The sequence below is a fragment of the Pangasianodon hypophthalmus genome, chromosome 19, assembly GCF_027358585.1.
Source record: "Pangasianodon hypophthalmus isolate fPanHyp1 chromosome 19, fPanHyp1.pri, whole genome shotgun sequence".
NCBI classification, from domain to species: Eukaryota; Metazoa; Chordata; class Actinopteri; order Siluriformes; family Pangasiidae; genus Pangasianodon; species Pangasianodon hypophthalmus.
Window position 1 is genome coordinate 19,732,220 of NC_069728.1, and position 20,989 is coordinate 19,753,208.

The 20,989-nt window shown below is 40.1% G+C and overlaps 1 protein-coding gene across 2 annotated transcripts; it reads right to left on the reverse strand.

Annotated features, from left to right (window-relative positions):
- Positions 1-466: 466 nt before the first annotated feature.
- On the reverse strand, positions 467-20,730 carry LOC113547703 (uncharacterized). 2 transcript variants are annotated; one of them, XM_053242348.1, is made up of 6 exons: positions 20,634-20,730; positions 18,048-18,299; positions 17,845-17,889; positions 14,364-14,859; positions 6,425-6,478; positions 467-6,167 (listed from the first exon to the last, which is right to left on the reverse strand). In XM_053242348.1, exons 4-6 carry the CDS (start codon positions 14,467-14,469, stop codon positions 2,998-3,000), a joined length of 3,330 nt encoding a protein of 1,109 aa, XP_053098323.1. In that variant the 5' UTR covers positions 14,470-14,859; positions 17,845-17,889; positions 18,048-18,299; positions 20,634-20,730; the 3' UTR covers positions 467-2,997. The 2 variants fall into 2 exon arrangements, with proteins under 2 accessions (XP_053098323.1, XP_034169831.2); XM_034313940.2 differs by lacking the exon at positions 14,364-14,859.
- Between the last annotated feature and the right edge of the window lie 259 nt (positions 20,731-20,989).

The window sequence follows — 20,989 nt, forward strand, 5'->3', positions numbered from 1 at the left end:
TCACAGTCACACTAATATGATCTTTATACCATTATCTCTGGTTAACACACACACACACACACATATAAAAGAAACCAAAGATGAATGAAAATGATATAAAATCATGATGGGATTTTTATACACTGTACACTATTAGAAGGCAGGATTCGGTTACATTCAGTATTTCAGTATTTAGTAAGGTGGGTAGTGTTGCTGTCTCACAGCTCCAGGGTTCTCAATTCGATCCTGAGCTCACGTTGCTGTCTGTGTGGAGTTTGACGTGTCTAGAAGTAAACTGAGCCGATAATAGTGCAGTGAACTAGCTCCTGATTATTTTTTTTTGATGATTGTTTTAAAGTTCAGTAATGTTAACTGCTTCTTATTAAAAGTGCTTTACTAATAGAAAACCAAAATCTGTGTTATAGAGCCAGACCAAAAAAATCAGTTTAGTGACCAATAACACAACAACTCCTCTTACGTGTTTATTTATCAGCGTTTATTTGAAAGCTACTGCATGCAATAACAAAAATGATAAGTAAAATTGTATTAATACAGTACCTTACTTTTATTTATACAATACAGCAGGGTCCATAAGTATTTAGACAGTGACAGAGTTTTCATAATCCACAATGGATTTGAAATGAAGCAATCAAGATGTGATTGAAGTGGAGACTTTCAGCTTTAATTCGAGGGGTTTAACCAAAATATTGCATTAACTGTTAAAGGAATTACAGCCATTTTTTACAGAGTCTCTCCATTTTCACAGATTTTTTTTTGATTATTCAAGGGGTTGTCTTAGATCGATCTCAAAAGTAATTGGACGGTTGACTGATAAGCAATTTCATGGCCATGTGTGGCCTGTTTCCTCATTATTTCATGACAAATTAAGGAGATCAAAGATCTGGAGTTGATTCCAAGGACTTACCTTTCTACCAAGCATAGAAAAATAATGTCATATTAGATGTAGGCATCAGGCCTAAAAGTAAGAGTCAACATAACCGTAGTTTCTGCTACCTGAGCCTGTTTCATGCTCTTAGAATTACACATGAAGCAACAGTGAATCATAACACAAGCTAACAGGAGGATGACAAAGAAAACCATGAAACAGTCGAATTTCACCATTTGCCACCAGGAACGTAGCCAGGCACCTAACCAGTCACTGTCAACTGATCGACACACTTAACATGGCCATGCATCTCATCTAGATCTATACACTATGCACAATAGGACAACTAGGCTTCTTGATATACCTAATCAAATAACCCTGAGGTGCAGTGGCCGCATATGTAATGTTATATAACATGAAACCAGTGACTGTGTCTAAATTGTATCCAGTGATACTGCCTGATTAATTAATCTATAGAATCAGTCTTTTGTGCGGTGATGATGGCAAAGACGGATGGGTCTTGCTTCAGCACAGCGTGGACAGGGTTGAAGTGTGTCCTGGGGCCAGTTAGGAGTGAGTGGAAACCGATGGATGCAGTAGAAGACTTTTGGTTTTCTCGTAGCACCTGCACCAACTTCATATACGCCTCACCTGGTTTTTCCTGCAAAAAAAACACACACACACACACACACACACACACACGACAGCAGTATCTTACAGCAGACACAGAAGCATCTTTTCCTTTTTTCCAGAACTTCAAAAAGATTTGTTTTCTCTCCAAATCTTTTATTGAAAACACACATATAGACTGGAATTTAACCAGATATTGTAGGCTCAAATGTTGCATAAATTACCACTATAAGGGGTTACTGTCTCTCCCTGCCTAACTTGGGTCCTGTCCACTGAGAGGAGTAGGGAGCGCTAATCGCATTTTGGGGAAAAGGGAATCTTCACTTTGAGTTTAACCCCCGCGGCCTAAATGCCATCGGATCCTCTCAAAGCTCTCCTCTCAGAGCCACCCAAACTGTCCCTATTTAGGTGGTAGCACCACTTTACAGTGTGAGGCATGTATCCATGTCTTACTTCCCTGACACAACACTGCCGAAACAGTTACTAAGAGAACTTGGAAAGGGCCTTTCCATTTTGCCTCTAACCAGCTGTGTGGTTTTTGATCATTACCAACTGTCCTGGCACAATAGCATGTCCCCACAATAGCACGTTTTTAGGGGAGGTCCATGCCTCCTGGACATGCTGTTGCGCAGCACTAACAGCTTCAGTGAGCTCTTCACAATACTTCATTAGCGCATTAGAGGTAAGATGCACATTTGCTTGTCTTAGATCGATTGTCCCCGGTAGGGCCATTGGTCGACCCATAATGATCCCGTATGGGCTGAGACCCCTCTCATAGATGTGGATCAAATACTGCACAAAACAGCTGGCAACGCATCCACCCACAACACCCCACTCTGGTGTAACTATAACAATCGCTGTTTCAAAGTCTGATTTTGACACTCGACCTGTCCAGAAGCCTGAGGCCTATATGGGCAGTGAAACGTCCATTGAACATTCAACATTTTCATGACTTCCTGCATGACTTGGGCAGAAAAGTGAATTCTGTGGTCTGAATGAATGCACTGGTCTGAATGAATGGCTATCCCTGTTTTGGTTGGAAAGGCTTCAAACCCAATGTGAAAACTTATCAACCACCACCAACACATCCTGTTTACCTTGACACGGGGAAAATAATCCCACAGACCCTACTTGTTCACCCCCTTGAACTTTTCCACATTTTGCAGTGATACAAAACTGAAATGGACCTAACTGGGATTTTAGGTCATGAATCGACACAAAATAACAATAATATTCAAGTGGGAAAAAACCAATAAAGTTTGCCAAATTATTTACAAATAAAAATATAAAAGGTGTGATTGCATAAGCATTCTGTTGTGAGTATAAGTAGTCTTGCTGTGAAATCCCTAAATTAGTTCTTTTGGAAAGACACATGGTTACCGTGTCACATTAATATTTTGTCAGTAGCTGAATTTACAGCCCGCTAGTTTGACAATATTTATATATATATGTATATATTTGTTGACATGAGCGGTTACAGGTTTTGGGATTTTTCACTGCACTCAGATGAGAGAATACAACTTTTCTTCTTTCTGAATCTTTTTGTAAACTGTAAGAGCAGGAGCGAACGCTTTGAAAATAAAGCCTGTACACGTATCTACAGGCACTTTAGATTCAATATATTGAATCTCCTGTTCATCTTGTTTTTTAGGACCTAAGAGTATTGCTTTCTTAATGTTACACACAAACATGTGATAATGGACCATGGTCATAGTGCTGATGGAGGAACTGTCATCGGCAATAAAGATAATTTGGCTCTCAGGAGTTAAGTACTTGTACACCATGACATTTTCAGCAGTAAAGCATGGATAATCGCTGTGTTCTGCCATGTTTATAATTGAGATCTGGTCCAATATGTTCTTTAACTCTTCTTTACGGTCATTACATTGTCTCATTGCCCAGTCAAGAAGCAGGTCATCCTTTGATTTTTTCTTCTTTTCCTTCTGGCATTTTGACTTTTCCCTCTTTTTTGTAGCTTCAGTCTGATCTTTCACATCTCTGTTTGGAGCTAGTATGGCTGTGTTTTTATACTGAGCCAAGAACTCTGTGCTATTGCTTTGTGTATACTTTGATGCTGAGCCTGGACTGTTGTCCTGCAGCTGCTTCGAAGAAAAAGGCTCAGGATTAACCTGCATATTTGCTTGCTCATTGTGCTGCATGTTCATGTTTCCACATCTGTCTTCTAGTGGCATTTTGTTTTTGATGATTGACTCATCTTGGTGCAGACATGCAGCATGCATTGGAACATTTGATTTTTGATGTTCCTCATCTATCTTATCATTGTGTGTATTCTGCATGTCTGTGCTTCCAAGTCCATCTTCTAGTGGTGTTTCTTTTTTGGTGATTTGATCCTTTTGGTACCGAGATTCCTCTTTATGCATTGGAACATTTGATCTTTTAAGTTGCTCATCTATCTTATCAGTCCATGGTTCCTTCATGTCTGTACTTCCAAGTCCATCTTCTAGTGGTTCTTTTTTGATGAGTGGGTTGTATTGGGACAGCGATACATCTATATGTCTTGGGACATTTGGAACATTGAATCTTTGAGGTTGCTCTTTCATCTCATGAATGCGTGTTTCCTGCATGTCCGTGCTTCCACATCTGTTTTCTAGTGGTGTTTCTTTTTTGGTGAATGGGTCATTTTGGTACAGAGATAAATCTTCATACATTGGAACATTTGATCTTTGAGATTGTTCTTCCTTTTCATCAATGTGTGTACCCTGCATGTCTGTAGGTTCCTGTGATGGTGCATCAGCTTTGACCTCATGGTGCATTTGGAGGAATGATCCACCACAGGGCTGTTCAGTGGTTTTGGACTCATTCTCATTGTCTTTATTCTCATGAATCATAATATCCTTGTCTCCAGTGTCACTGAACACAGCCAGGACTTCCTCCTCTGGTAATCTTTTATTGTTTTGTGGCAAATACTCTAAACTGGTAGAGTAGCTATACTTTGATGCTGAGCCTGGACTGTTGTCCTGCAGCTGCTTCGAAGAAAAAGGCTCAGGATTAACCTGCATATTTGTTTGCTCATTGTGCTGCATGTTCATGTTTCCACATCTGTCTTCTAGTGGCATTTTGTTTTTGATGATTGACTCATCTTGGTGCAGAGATGCAATATGCATTGGAACATTTGATCTTTGAGACTCCTCATCTATCTCATCAATGTTTGTGTCCTGCATGTCCGTGCTTCCAAGTCTATCTTCTAGTGGTGTTTCTTTTTTGGTGATTTGATCCTTTTGGTACCGAGATTCCTCTTCATGCATTGGAACATTTGATCTTATAAGTTGCTCATCTATCTTATCAGTCCATGGTTCCTTCATGTCTGTACTTCCAAGTCCATCTTCTAGTGGTTCTTTTTTGATGAGTGGGTCGTATTGGGACAGCGATACATCTATATGTCTTGGGACATTTGGAACATTGAATCTTTGAGGTTGCTCTTTCATCTCATGAATGCGTGTTTCCTGCATGTCCGTGCTTCCACATCTGTTTTCTAGTGGTGTTTCTTTTTTGGTGAATGGGTCATTTTGGTACAGAGATAAATCTTCATACATTGGAACATTTGATCTTTGAGATTGTTCTTCCTTTTCATCAATGTGTGTACCCTGCATGTCTGTAGGTTCCTGTGATGGTGCATCAGCTTTGACCTCATGGTGCATTTGGAGGAATGATCCACCACAGGGCTGTTCAGTGGTTTTGGACTCATTCTCATTGTCTTTATTCTCATGAATCATAATATCCTTGTCTCCAGTGTCACTGAACACAGCCAGGACTTCCTCCTCTGGTAATCTTTTATTGTTTTGTGGCAAATACTCTAAACTGGTAGAGTAGCTATACTTTGATGCTGAGCCTGGACTGTTGTCCTGCAGCTGCTTCGAAGAAAAAGGCTCAGGATTAACCTGCATATTTGCTTGCTCATTGTGCTGCATGTTCATGTTTCCACATCTGTCTTCTAGTGGCATTTTGTTTTTGATGATTGACTCATCTTGGTGCAGAGATGCAATATGCATTGGAACATTTGATCTTTGAGACTCCTCATCTATCTCATCAATGTTTGCGTCCTGCATGTCCGTGCTTCCAAGTCTATCTTCTAGTGGTGTTTCTTTTTTGGTGATTTGCTCCTTTTGGTGCAGAGATTCATCTTCATGCATTGGAACATTTGATCTTTTAAGTTGCTCATCTATCTTATCAGTCCATGGTTCCTTCATGTCTGTACTTCCAAGATCATCTTCTAGTGGTTTTTTTTTGGTGAATGGGTCGTATTGGGACAGCGATACATCTATATGTCTTGGGACATTTGGAACATTGAATCTTTGAGGTTGCTCTTTCATCTCATGAATGCGTGTTTCCTGCATGTCTGAGCTTTGAGCATTATTTCCTGATGACACAGAACCACCTTTCTTAAAAAACATGCTAAATGTCAGTTTAGGAATTTCTGTGTTATTTGTTTTGCTGAGAAACTTGTCAAGTTCCTTATTTTTCCTGATGTTATCAATATTGTTAGCATTGAAGCATAAAATATTTTTGGGTTCTTTGTCCTTTAATTTTTTTTTCAAATCTGCCATGCCTTTATCGCCAAGTTGTCTCTCCAAGTCACTAATCAGCTTTTGGCTGATTTCTGGTTCAGACACCCATCTCTCCAGTTTGGCGAATGTTGATATCCTCTTAAGATCTGTTTCAGATTCAGACAAAGCTGATATTAATAAAGTCATTTTGTTTTATTGTGAGAAATGGAAGAAGATAAATAAAATCCATTCATAATAATTTTAACCCAATTAAGACACCCAATTTAGATTGTATAAAGGATATTTTACTGAAGAAAAACTGAACAATTTATAAATTTTAATGTTTCACAGCCACAAATCTAAAACTTTAAAAATATTAAATAACTGTTGTCATTCTTACCAGAAATAAAATTCCTAAACTTACCAGGAAATATTGTAAAATCTGTTTCATCCTCATTCTCGAGTCTGGCTTTTTTTTCTGTATGTTTAAAAAATTAAAACAAAATATCAAAAATTATGAAAGATCTAAATCACAGAAATACCATATAAAACAACATAAGACACAAAGGGCTGTATTCAGAGTTCAGTTAAGTGCACAGTGATAATTTATTACTAAAATTGTGCACATCAGTACTGAGACCTCAGATGTAACTACAGACTTAAGTGACATTCAGAAGTTAATATTAGGGGCAGAGTTTGACTAAAATGTGTTGTGTGATTTGGATCTTGAACTTTTTGCACATTTCTTGCATGTTATCAGCTCAAATGAGGGGAAATACGCATTCTGAAACTTCTGTTTTTGTTATTTAACAAACTTCCAGTGCATATTATCATGATGAACTACAAGTCCCATCAGCCACTACAAATTACATGACCCTGTCACATACCATTCCTGATCACTTGTTTCGTGTTTCGCTTGACTAGCACCCCTATTTCAGTTCAGTGTTTTCTCTGTTTATTTTCCAAACTTTTGTTCTGTATTGCCTCTGTTGCATTTAGTCTTTTCTGTGTTTTGTACCATTGTTGTCCTTGCTCTTGTTTTGCTCTATGGATGAGTCTTTTTTCCATTTTGTTTTACACACACACTCATACACACGCACACACACACACACACACACACACACAGAAACCAAGTATAGCTTGCTATAGATAACATACAATGCAAATCAAGTCAAATCAAGTCAAGTCAAGTCAAATCAAGTGGCTTCATTGTCATTTCAACCATATACAGCTAGTTAGTACACAGTGAAACGAAACAACGTTCCTCCAGGACCAAGGTCCTACATCAAACAACACAGAACTACAAGAGACTACACATTATTACATAAAGTGCATGTGCAAATGTGCAAACTGCAAATGACAGTACAATAACTACCAAAACAGGACCATAGGCACAGTAAGAGACAGTGCAGCACTGACTAGTACAAAGTTCTAGTAAAAAAGTGAATCAGATATAACAGTAGTAAAAAAGAGTAACAATATAATAAGTTGCTGTAAATGTAAACATAAAATACTATGACATAATATTCAGCAGAAAAGCTTATACCATATATGGACATATGAGTGATTTAAAGGGATGGGGAGACATCTAGTGACAATAAAGAGAGTTAGAATGAGTAAGACAAATTAGAATTATCCAAATATAGGGGGCAAATATGTCCCACCCTTGGGGTTCTTAAGATCATGCATTATGGTCAACTCTTCAGTGTTCGCTCTCGAAACAGACCTCCTTTATTGCTTAGGTTTACCTTTGTAAAGTTTTCTTCTGATTCTAAGAGGTTTTGGTTTCCTTGCTTAACCTTGAAAGAGGTAATCTAAGTAAGAGACAGTTGTGGCCTAATGGATAGAGAGTCGGACTTGTAACCTAAAGGTGAACCTGAAGGTTGTGGGTTCAAGTCTCAGGTCCGGCAGGGATTGTAGGGGGAGTGAATGACCAGGACTCTCTCCCACCCTCAATACCACGACTGAGGTGAGACCCTTGAGCAAGGCACTGAACCCCCAACTGCTCCCCGGGCACTGCAGCAAAAACGGTTGCCCACTGGTGTGTGTGTGTGTGTATGTATGTACTTGGATGGGTTAAATGCAGAGCACAAATTCTGAGTATGGGTCACCATACATGGCCACTCATCATCACTTCACTTTAAAAATTCCCCACAACAGCATTTCCGCCCACAGAACATGCTACGGTTAAAGTCACAGACATTACACTTTTTCTTCATTTTGATGTTTGATGAGAACATTAACTGAAGCTCTTGATCTGTATCTGCATGATTTTATGCATTGTGCTGCTGCCACATGATTGGTTGATTGGATAACTGCATACATAACTTGGATCAATCATACAAACTGATTGATCCAAGATGGCGGTGCGGTCAGACGCAGCGGCTACTCCGGGTCCTAAAGACGGTGCTTTTATGTCTTTTAATCTTGTCTCTTCGTCTACAGTTAATATCATTTTATCGCTAATTCATAAGGAAAAAACTTCAAAACGCACCTATCACCGCCAAAGCCTCTTGGAAATCGGCAGTGCATACAAACACCAACTCTCGCCGGCAGCTACTGAGAAGCTTCGAGGCCTTTGTCTACTGCTGAAGCTTGACCTCGAAACCGCGGCCTCGTCCACTGTCGCTACCTGCAAAAGGCAGCGTCGCAAGCGGTGTGAGAGAGGACGGAAACGCGGTAAGCACGGAGGTATACGAGCTAGGCTAAAGGCTAACCCCACAAGACCGGCTCTTCCAACACTCATGCTCTCGAATGTTCGCTCGCTGGAAAATAAACTGGACTTAATTCAACTCAGTCGGTCTACACAGCGAGAGACAAGGGACTGCTGTGTTTTTTCTTCACTGAAACATGGCTAAACACCAAATCCCGGACTCCGCCATTCAGCTGCACGGGCTAACCTGCTACCGAACGGACAGAGATTCATCACTGTCCGGTAAGGCTCGCGGAGGAGGCTTGTGTGTGTATATCAACAAAGAATGGTGTAACAACGCTGCGGTAGTATCAAATCACTGTTCGTCGCTGGTGGAGTTTATGTTTATGAAGTGTCGACCGTTCTATCTGCCGAGGGAGTTCACGGCTATCGTCATTGTTGTGAACTGTACAGCGATATCAGCGAGCAACAAACAAACAACCCTGACGGCTTTTTCATTATAGCTGGTGACTTCAATCACGCAAACCTAAAGACAGTTTTGCCGAAGTTCTACCAACATGTGAACTTTGCAACAAGGGGAAACAACACACTGGACTTTGTTTATACAACAGAGAAAAATGCATACAAGGCTGCACCCCGCCCCCACCTCGGATACTCAGACCACATCTCTGTTATGCTGATTCCAGCATACAGACCACGTCTCAAACTTGCCAAACCGGTTCAAAAGCAGATCACAGTATGGCCAGACGATGCTACCTCAGCACTGCAGGACTGCTTCCAGGACACAGACTGGAACATGTTCAGAGAGGCAGCCACCCACAACAATCACACAGGCTTACAAGAGTACACTGAAACAGTGACTGCGTATATCAAAAAGTGCATAGATGATGTGACACTCACCAAGACCATCACCACACAGGCCAACCAGAAGCCATGAATGACAGCTGAGGTTCGTGGGCTGCTAAAAATCAGAGATGAGGCATTCAGATCAGGAGATGAGCCAGCTCTCAAAACAGCAAGAGCCAATCTGTCTCATGGCATTAAGAAGGCAAAACATCAATATGCTCAAAAAATCAACAACGACTTCAGTGACAGCAAAGACACCCGTACCCTGTGGCAAGCCATTCAGACCATCACTGGCTACAAGCCCCTGCCACAGGCCAGTGATGATGACACATCCCTGCCAGATGCACTGAACCACTTCTACTCACGATTTGAGATACAGAATGACACACCTGCACAAAAACTACACACATCTCCAAACGACCAGGTGCTCTGTCTCTCTCCAGCCGACGTAAGAAAGACCTTGTCCAGGATCAACCCACGTAAGGCTGCGGGCCCTGACAACATACCTGGCCGTGTACTAAGAGATTGTGCTGCACAGCTGACAGATGTCCTAACAGATATCTTCAACACCTCGCTGAGCCAGGCAGTCGTCCCCACGTGTCTCAAATCCACCACCATAATTCCAGTACCAAAGAAGTCACCTGTGTCCTGCCTGAATGACTACCGTCCTATAGCACTGACCCCAATCGTGATGAAGTGCTTTGAGAGGTTAGTCATGCAACACATCAAGTCCAGTCTCCCAAACACGATGGACCCATTTCAGTTTGCATACCGTCCAAACCGTTCCACGGACGATGCAATATCCTCCACTCTCCACCTAGCTTTTACTCACCTGGAACAGAAAGACTCTTATGTTAGAATGCTGTTCATCGATTTCAGCTCAGCATTCAACACAATAATCCCTCAGCAGCTTATCAACAAACTAAACTTGCTGGGCCTCAACTTACCCCTCTGTAATTGGATCCTGGACTTTTTAAGTGAAAGACCTCAGTCAGTCCATGTCGGCCGCAACACCTCCTGCACTACCACACTGAGCACAGGTGCCCCACAGGGCTGTGTACTCAGCCCGCTGCTCTTCACGCTGCTGAGTCACGACTGCACTGCCAAGTTCAGCTCCAACCACATCATCAAGTTTGCTGATGACACAACTGTGGTAGGCCTCATCAGAAACAACGATGAAACTCACTACAGAGAGGAAGTGGCACAGCTGGCTAAATGGTGAGGTGTTAACAACCTGTCCCTCAATGTGAGTAAGACAAATGAGGTTGTGATGGACTTCAGGAGAAACTCTGTTGACCACTCCCCACTGACCATCGACGGCTCGGCCGTGGAGAGAGTCAGCAGCACTAAATTCCTGGGAGTGCACATTACAGAGGATCTCACCTGGACCACCAACATCATTTCACTCAACAAGAAGGCCCAACAGCGCCTCCACTTTCTCCGCCGGCTAAAAAGAGCGACTCTCCCTCCACCCATCCTCACCACTTTCTACAGGGGCACCATTGAGAGTGTGCTGACCAGCTGCATCACTGCATGGTATGGAAATTGCAGTGCTGCTGACCGCAAGACCCTACAGCGGACAGTGAACACAGCTGCGAAGATCATCGGTGCCCCTCTCCCCTCCATCCTGGGAATTTTCCTTGCACGATGCTCCAGCAAGGCTACCAGCATCGTGAAGGACCCTTCCCATCCCTCCCACAATCTTTTCCAGCTCCTGCCATCAGGTAGAAGGTACCGGAGTATCAAAGCTCGCTCTGTCAGATTGCTCAACAGCTTTTTCCCCCAGGCTGTGAGAGCCCTCAACACCAATCTCCCTGTCCCCCTCTGAAACCTCATCCATAACCATAAACACCTCAAACCCATGAAACCCATAAAAAAACCCAGGGAAAAAAACAAACAAACACACAGGTGAGTGGGCTATACAAACCACCTGTAGTAACACACTTTTCCCTGAATGTACACTGAACACTTTTTATAGACACTCTCTCACACAAAGACTCAGTCTGATAATATACGTTTACTTGTGCGTTGCACTACAAATCATCTTGCACTATGCACTGCTTCCCCTAAAATATCTCTTTTGCACAATTTCATGTACAAAATACCTCTTTTGCACAATTCCATTTACAGTATATATGTAAAGTTTTGTATAGTTTTTGTAAAGTTTTGTAAAGTATGTATAGTCACCTAAATTGTTTCTTATACTTCTATGTTTATATTTATGTTTAACTTGTATGTAGCACCGTGGTCCTGCGAGACATGACATTTCGTTCAACTATATGTCCACACATGTAGCAGAATGACAGTAAAGCTCAACTTGAACTTGAACTTGATACATGAGCAGGTGTGCCTATTAAAGTAGACAGTGTATGTATGTGTGTGTGTGTAATTTTATATATATATATATATACACATATATACAGTAATCAACATTTGAAGTTGATCAAAAAAGTTCATCAATGTTGTCCTAAAACAAGAATGGGTATTGTTCAAAATTCATGTATAACATGTAAGTCTGCTATTAATCAATGTTGTCATCAATGGAATTTCATGCCTCGTCACTTTTGATGGTGCCCAGACATTGTCACACTTTCGTGAAGACAAGAGTGCACCAAAAAACTGGTTGGTTGTTCAGTACTTCTGTGTCACCTGAAGTCACAATGGACTGGAAATGCCTCTTAAACATTATTGCCTGCAGTGCAATACTGTACTCTACTGTACTGTAGTCACTCTGTGTGGAGCATCAGAGCGTCAGAGCTTGAAGCAGGACCCAAAACAGGAAAGAAAGCTTTTTCCAGTTCAACAAAACAAGATGTTATTGCACATGTTACAGCAGATCAAAAATCTGAGTTCGTACTGTAAAACAAACATGAATTGCATGATTTAACAAATGTGACAAACAAGTCATAAACAAGAAACAACAAACGTTATGCATTGAGACAACCAGTCAGTAGTCAGTGTTACCACCTCTGACACTGATCACAGCCTCACATCGCCTGTGCATGCTTGAGATGAGTTTTTGGATATCCTGTTGAGGGATGGTTTTCCATTCCTCCAGCAACGCTGTTCGCAACTCCACATGGGTTCCTGGAGGGACCTGGCGTGCTTGTACTCTTGAGTGTAGCTGCTCCCAAATGTGTTCAATAGGGTTCAAGTCGGGTGACCGGGCTGGCCATTCCATCCTTGAGATGCCCTCCTCCTCCAAGAATTCCGTCACCAGCCTTGCTCGATGTGGGCGGGTGTTGTCATCCATAAGCGTGAAATCTGGCCACATTGCACCAGCATACGGTCGCACAACTGGTCTCAGGATCTCATCCCTACACCTTTGGCCTGTCAGGCTGCCATTTTCGATGATGACAAGCTCTGTCCTTCCACCCATGGAGATGCCTCCCCAAACCATGACCGATGATCCGCCAAAACTGTCATGCTGTACAACATTTTGTGGCAAATTTCTCTCCCCAGGGCGATGCCAGACCCTCCTACGCCTGTCTAGGAAGTTCACACAGAACCAGGACTCATCTGTGAAGAGCACTGTACCCCACTCATTCAGTGTCCACCTGCGGTGTTCTGCAGACGTGCCATTGTCTTCTGGCTCTCAAGCCAACTTCATGAAGTCGTCTCCTCACAGTCTGAGTGGACACTCGCACCCCTGTTGCCTCCTGAAGGTCATTTCGCAGGCTGACTGCAGGCATGAAACGATTTCTGCGGGCATGCAGGGTCAAGTATCGGTCTTGATTTGGTGTTGTGATCCATTGTCTGCCTTCACCATGCCTTCTACTCACACTACCAGACCTTCTGAACCTGTTCCAGGCTCTGGAAATGACACTTTGAGATGTTCCCACTGCGTCTTTAACTTCACGCTGAGTCATGCCTCCTTGCAGCATCCCAATGGCCCTGTTGAGGTCAGAATCCTGCAATATCACTAAACGTGGCATTTTCAATGCTTTCTGACCTCAAGTAAAGCTTTCAGAGCCTTAAATGATGACCGGTACCCAATTACGGACACCTGTGACAGGTCAATTGGTACCTAATGACAAACAATCATGTCTGGAGCCCATCAAAAGCCATGAAGAATGACATTTTATTAACGACAACATTGACTAATAACAGACTTACATGTTATGCATGAATTGTGAAAGAAACACATTTTGGTTTTAGGACAACTTTGATGAAAGGTTTTGATCCACTTCAAATGTTGAATAGTGTGTATATATATATATATATATATACACACACACACACACACACCGATCATTTATTTATTTAATTTAATATTAAAACCACTGACAGGTGATATGAATAACATTGATGATCTCGTTACAGTGGGATCTGTCAAGGGGTGAGATATTTTAGGCAACAAGTGAACAGTCAGTTCTCGAAGTTGATGTGTTGGAAGCAGGAAAAATGGGCAAGCGTGTAAGGATCTGAGCGACTTTAACAAGGGCCTAATTGTGATCACCAGACAACTTGGTTAGAGCATCTCCAAAACAGCAGGTCTGCAGTGGTTAGTACCTACTAAAAGTGGTCCAAGGAAGGAAAACCCATGAACCGGCGACAGGGTCATGGGCGCTCAAGGCTCACTGATGTAAGCGGGGAGTGCAGGCTAGTCTGTCTGGTCTGATCCCACAGAAGAGCTACTGTTGCACAAATTGCTGAAAGAGTTAATGCTGGCTCTGATAGAAAGGTGTCAGAACACACAGTGTATCTCAGCTTGCTGCGTATGGGGCTGCGTAGCTGCAGACCTGTCAGAGTGTCCATGCTGACCTCTGTCCACCACCAAAAGCATCTACAATGGGCATGTGAGTATGGAAGAAGGTGGCCTGGTCTGGTCATGTGGATAGCAGGGTGCGTGTGTGTCACTTACCTGGGGAAGAGATGGCACCAGGATGCACTGTGGGAAGAAGGCAAGCCGGCGGAGGCAGTGTGATGCTCTGGGCAATGTTCTGCTGGGAAACATTGGGTCCTGGCATTCATGTGGATGTTACGTTGACACATACCACCTACCTAAACATTGTTGCAAACCAAGTACACCCCTTCATGGCAACGGTGTTCCCTAAAGGCAGTAGCCTCTTTCAGCAGGATAATGTGCCCTGCCACACTGCAAAAATTGTTCAGGAATGGTTTGAGGAACAGCACAAAGAGTTCAAGACTTGGCCTCCAAATTCCCCAGATCTCAAGGTGATCGAGCATCTGTGGGATATGCTGAACAAACAAGTCAGATCCATGAGGCCCTCGAAACTTACAGGACTTAAAGGATCTGGTGCTAAAGTCTTGGTGCCAGATACCACAGCGCACCTTCAAAGGTCTTGTGGAGTCCATGCCTCGACGGGTCAGAGCTGTTTTGGCGGCACAAGGGGGACCTACACAATATAAGTCATATGGTTTTAATGTTATGGCCGATCTGTGTAACGTTTTATAAATATATATATACACACGCACACACACACACACATACAGACACACACATATACAGTTTAGTCCGGAGGTATTTGGACATTTTGTGATTTTGCCTTTAAAGCATCTCCAGGGAGAAAACGCAGAATTTGAGTTCTGAGAACATGGGCTCCAGACTTCAGGCAGTCATTGACTGCAAACGATTTTCATCCAAGTATTAAAATTATGGTTATATTTACAATTATGTCACTTTGTTCAAATATCTTTGAGCCCCTGAAAATGGAGGTACTTTGCTGAAAATGGCTGTAATTCCTAAATGGTAAATGCCATATTTCTGTGGAACTTCTTAAAATAAAGCTGAAAGTCTACACTTCGATCACATCTTGATCGTTTTATTTCAAATCCATTGTGGTGGTGTATAAAGGCAAAATCACAAAACTCTGTCATTGTCCAAATACTTCCGGATATGACTGTATATAGGAACAAAAATGTAGATATTCATAAATGTAAAAAAAGAGATGTTAAAAAAAGTGTACATAAAAGTTTATAAAAAATATATCATGTTCTCCTGCAAATCGCACCTGGTAACATTATAAAAGATGCCATTGGTTGGGAAGATTTCACACAAGTAGCAATCATTTTTAAACAAACAAATCATAATAAGATTATTGAACATGAGCGAATGTAAAAAAGCTACAGAGCCATTGCGAAGGCCTTAAACATCCCTGTCAGTTCCTACACCTCACGCAAAAAATGAAAAGAGATGCACATCTAAAACTTGCACATGTGCATTTAGACAAATCAGAGCTCTTTTGGAACAATATACTCATGTCAGATGAAACAAAAATAGAACTCTTTGGAAAAAATTCAGCTCATTACAGATTGGTGAAAGAAGCTGTAATTGCCAACAACGGCGTTGTAACAAAATACTAACGCTGTTCATTTGTGGTGCCTGAATACTTCCCCATCAATTTAGTTTTTAAACATATCCATGTTTATAGTTATGAATACTTTTAATACTTTTTGTTCATATTTATAAATACAAAGTTAAAAACGTTGTGTGTAAATTTGAAGTGGATATATGCACTGGAAGTATATTAAATAACAAAAACCAAATTGCCTGAATACTTATTTCCCCTCATTGTAGGTTTTGACTGTAAATACAGTAAAGAAATATTATGAAATGCCATTTAAGGCCAATATTACATACAGGAATATGACACTATTAACTAGATTTGACAATGTTTAAAAAGAGCTGAAAAAAAGTTGAAAAGAAAGACAATTTAAAAGAAAGTTTAAAAAAGGTCAAAATAATATAGAGCAAAGCTTGCTAGCATGTTGTTAGGGTTCTGCTGTGGTATTTCAACAGTGCTGCTATGTGGTTTCTATAGTGTTCAGTTGTTTCCAGTGTGTTGCCATAGAAATGTAGGTGGTCAGGGGGGCATTTATGTTTGTGTTTGCTGGCATTATGCAGTTGGGGCAAATCTATGGGCTTGTTGGCATTTAGCAGTAAGTAGGATATGCTTGCGTTTGGGGAAATCAGAGGCCATGGGGTATATTGTTAGGGATTGGGGCAATTAGCCAGGGTGTATTTTTGTTCAGGTTCAGGGCAATTAGAAGTCAGGGGGATATATATTTTTTGGGTATTGGGGAAATTAACAGTCAGAGTGTTATTTACAGTGCTTGAAAAGCACTGTTTTGTTATTCGTCATACTTGTTCAATACTTTTCTCCGATTAATACAGCCCAAACCACTTAATGTACAGACTCCATTCAAACTGCGTTTCAAAGCTCTCTGTCATGAGAGCTGTGGTTGATGGGACATTTAACAAAGTGCAGTTTTGGTTTGGATAACATTTATAGTTTAAGTTTTAAAAATGTAAGTTTAAATTTTGAATTTTTGTAATGGATACCTATTAAAAGTACACCAAAGGACTGTATGTCAGTAAGGATTTCCTGAATGTTACAAAGGGCCAGTCTCTCTCTCGCTCTCACACACACACTCACACACATACACACACACACGTGTGTAGGCCTGCACTTCGAAATTCCCCAAAATCCAAAAATAAATACCCCCCTGACTCCTAATTTCCCCAAACCCTGACTCCTAATTGCACCAAAAGCCAAAAATAACTAATCATGTGAACTGGAATTTCCCCAAACCCAAATATATGTAAATACTCCCTTGACTTCTAATTGCTCCAGAATCCCCAAATAAATACCCTTATCAACTTTAATTGCCTCAGATATTTTATGAATTAAATTATGAATGAACATAGACAGATAGATAGATGTACTTTATCAATCCCCAAGGGTAAAGCAGGAAAAAATTTAAAGTGATCTGTAAGTGTAGCAAATGAGTCAGCTCATCTTTCACCATCAGCAGATTTTCTTAACTGCAGAGCAAAGGGAATTAACAAAACATTATTTTAATGATTTGACAAATCAAAATAGCAAATTAAAAATGAAATGTGAAATAATAGTATGTGTTGGATCAAGTGCTATTCTATGCACTGCTGAATAATGAGTGTGGAAGTCATTTTGTTAAATTAAACCTGTGATTACTGTGATACTTACAACTAGGACTGTTCATGCAGCAATATGATGGCAATATACTAGACTTCTATTACATTTATTTTTATTTATACTTTTGGGCTTTAAAGATGACTGCTTGTGTTTTAAGGTGGTGGTCTAGATGCTATTAAAAAATCCCATCTTGGACGCTTCTACTACAGAACAATCAGGTACCCTTGGAGGTGTAACCTGCTTGCAGGTGATTTTAATATTCTGAATGAAGAGTTCAGAAAATCAATTTAAACAGTTTCATAACCTGACTCTAAATATTAGGAAGTTTTCCTGACTAAATATTGAAATAAATATTGTGTAAATAATTTGGACTTAAACTGCTGACTCTGAATACGACCCTTTAATACAAATATTACAGTAACTTACTCTGTGGTGCTTCAGCCTCAGTGTCTCTCTTTCTGTGTAAAAGTTCTGTGTGAAAAAAATATAAAACTGTCACAAACCTTCAAACTGAGTGAAATAAATATTAATGGTATTAATAAAATGCATATTACAAAAACACTTTATGCATATATATGAGAGGTCCTGATACTGGACAAAATTTACAACACTACACTTAAGAGGCTTACCCAGTTCTTCAAACACATCTGACTCATTCTCCTTCAACCAATCACACATGAAGTCATAGTGCTTTGTGCTATTGAGACTCTCATAAATTTCACGAGTTTTTCTTAGGTTGGTTTCCTGGGTTTTGATGTTTTGATACATTTCCTTTTGAATAAAGTTCTTGGCATACAGATCATCAGCCAATCCCATTGGATTTCTTATCTTTTGTATAAATTCACTCATGTATTTCTTCAGAAAAATATCTGCCATGGTGACTGTTAAAGAAGAAAAAGAAAAAAAAGAGTTAAGAGTATAACCATGTCACTGTACAGTAATGAACAAAACTAAACATTCTCACATGGAATTCAATTCTCTACCTGAATCCACATTCACACTTTATTCACTAAATTCATTATTTATCAGAATAATTATTTTAAACAAATTTTATATATTTCATATTTTCTTCTTACTGTCACTATTATTAGGGGGCCAAGCACTGAACATGCATAGGCACCCTATTGTTATTCTATGTTTTCTTCTTCTTCTTCCAAACAGGAAGTGAGTCTGTATCTCAGCAACGACTTTGCACACTGACACAAAACTTGGTAGGCATCTTAGGCAATGCAACAAATTTCGTGATAGCTCCACCTACTGGTCAAAAATTACAATAACATGCCAAAAATGCTTACATCTAACTGCCATTTTTGCTACTCCTCCTCCAAATTTTGTCCAATCTTCTCCATATTTGACTCACATCATACTGACACCTGTCTAAACAATGCTGCAGCAATGCCACTCTGCTGCCCATTTGTTCAACTAGACCTTTCCTCCTACTGTCAGAGAATTCCATCACTGTCCATGATCAAAACATACACATCCCGAGTGAAACTACAAATCACTCTTGAATCTCTTTGCCTAAAGTTTTGGCTCTGCTTTCCTATGATTGCTTAGGCAACAACTGTAGCGTGTCTGTGAATGTGTAGCTCAATGAGTCTGGGTGCTTGGCCCCCAAAAATGCTGTTTGTTATTATTATTATTATTATTATTATTATTATTATTATTATTATTATTATTATTATATTTGCTCAATTATTTGACCTTACATTTAGTATCTACACATAAAACAATGATTTAGCACAGTATTTTTGTACACTTGACCTTTTCTCTCAAATAAAATAATAATGGACATTTGCAAGCATTGTATTAAATATTAACCATTATGGGTGTAATGATACATTATGAGCTCCGTAGCAGCAACTGAGACATCATTTTAATAGGAAATAGAGCTCCAATGTCGGCTAAAATGCCCGTAGATCACTGTAGATTACAGCGGCATGGGGCCAGTGTCATTTGAAAGCTACGAACTCTTTTTAACTGTTATAACATGGTTGCGTAATATAATCATTATATTTTAACTCTATAGGTTGCACAGTTTGGGACCTCTGGTGTTCAAAGAATGCAACTGCATTAGATGCATAATTAATGGGATGCTGTTTCCCATGACGTGAATTGCACATTCCCATGATGCACATCGTCAAGTATTTGCGTTGTGATGCATTGTGCCGTATTACTTTAAAATCTCAGTCGAAAGTGACAGGGCAGCTGCATGAAATGAACACTGCTTCTTGGGGAGCATTAGTGGTGCTAATGTAGTGTGGGGAAAAAATTTAGCCATGGCAAAGTAAGCGTTCAAGTTTACATTTCCCATGAGGAAATGTACCTGATTAAACAGAACAGGTTTTAAATACAGAACACAATACAGTATTGTTATATTAGATACATTATATATACACATTAGATTATTAGACATTAAGGTGTTATTTCACTGAATGCTGTCCCAGTTGTGTAATAAGATGCAGTGCACAATTACTGCTACTTCATTATAAGCATGTTTTGGGATTATTGACGCCCCACAGTGCTTAAAATGCTTAAAAATGCAAAGCCCTAGGGGTGATTTATACTTCTATGAGCATCTCTGTTGTGCTCAGATGCTCGCACAAGGTGAAGCATTCATACTCTAAGAGATGCTGTCGCAGAACTACACCTGAATTTATCAAATTACACAATGAAGACAAGCAGAAAACAATGCAGAAAACCTGCTTATGTTCATTTATACTCTTGTGTATGCATCATTAAAGGCAAGTATAATCCAACTTTACCTAAAGCCAACCAATGCTTTCACTGTCATTTTTAAACTAATCTCCACATGTCAAAATACTGTAGTTTTCTGTCTTTATATCATTCAGTTATCACTAAACTAAACTTATAAATAATATAAAAAATTATATCATTTGGGATAACAGACACAAGGCCCAGCATTCCATAAATAAACTATAACATTAATCATCTACATTAGGATATCTACAGATACAGAGTCGAAAACACATTTATACCTTTAACAGAGGTTTTTTTTTAAACTTACAAGATTGTTTAAACACAAATACTTTTTTAAAAATAAGTTTAATCTCGATTTTTTTCCCAGGTAACGGAAGTATTTAGTGTGTAAATATTCACACACCAGCTGCCTTCATAACTGAAATCAGTTGCCTTTAGTGCTTCATTTCTCATGTTTATAAGTCAGATTAGTGAGATTAGTAGTCTACACCTACCTGTGAATGAGCAGGAGATTTGTTACACACAGCTGTGTTTCAGTTTGTGTGATCTCACCAGAGCTGAACTGTGATCTACACAGCAGAACAACAAAGCATTTCCTGGAAAAAGAGAGAGGTAGTTCCCCAGAATTGGTGATAAAATTTGTGCTAGCCAATCAGCATCCACAGAAATGGCGCCAAAATCTCTCTAGCAAATCAGCTACAACAAGCAAAAACTTTCAGTCAGCAATATAAATATATATACACAGTCAGGTTCGGAAGTATTTGGACAATGACAGAGTTTTTGTGATTTTGCCTTTATATACCATCACAATGGATTTGAAATAAAACAATCAAGATGTGATTGAAGTGTA

What these genes read in the sequence shown, in the direction of transcription:
- LOC113547703 (XM_034313940.2), bottom strand. Translation starts at nt 18,294, where the DNA reads ATGGCAGATATTTTTCTGAAGAAATACATGAGTGAATTTATACAAAAG. An exon ending in TGAGGCTGAAGCACCACAGA is followed by an intron (nt 6,479 to 17,844) that starts GTAAGTTACTGT and finishes TTAAACATACAG; the next exon opens with AAAAAAAAGCCAGACTCGAG. An exon ending in AGATTTTACAATATTTCCTG is followed by an intron (nt 6,168 to 6,424) that starts GTAAGTTTAGGA and finishes AATCTGAAACAG; the next exon opens with ATCTTAAGAGGATATCAACA.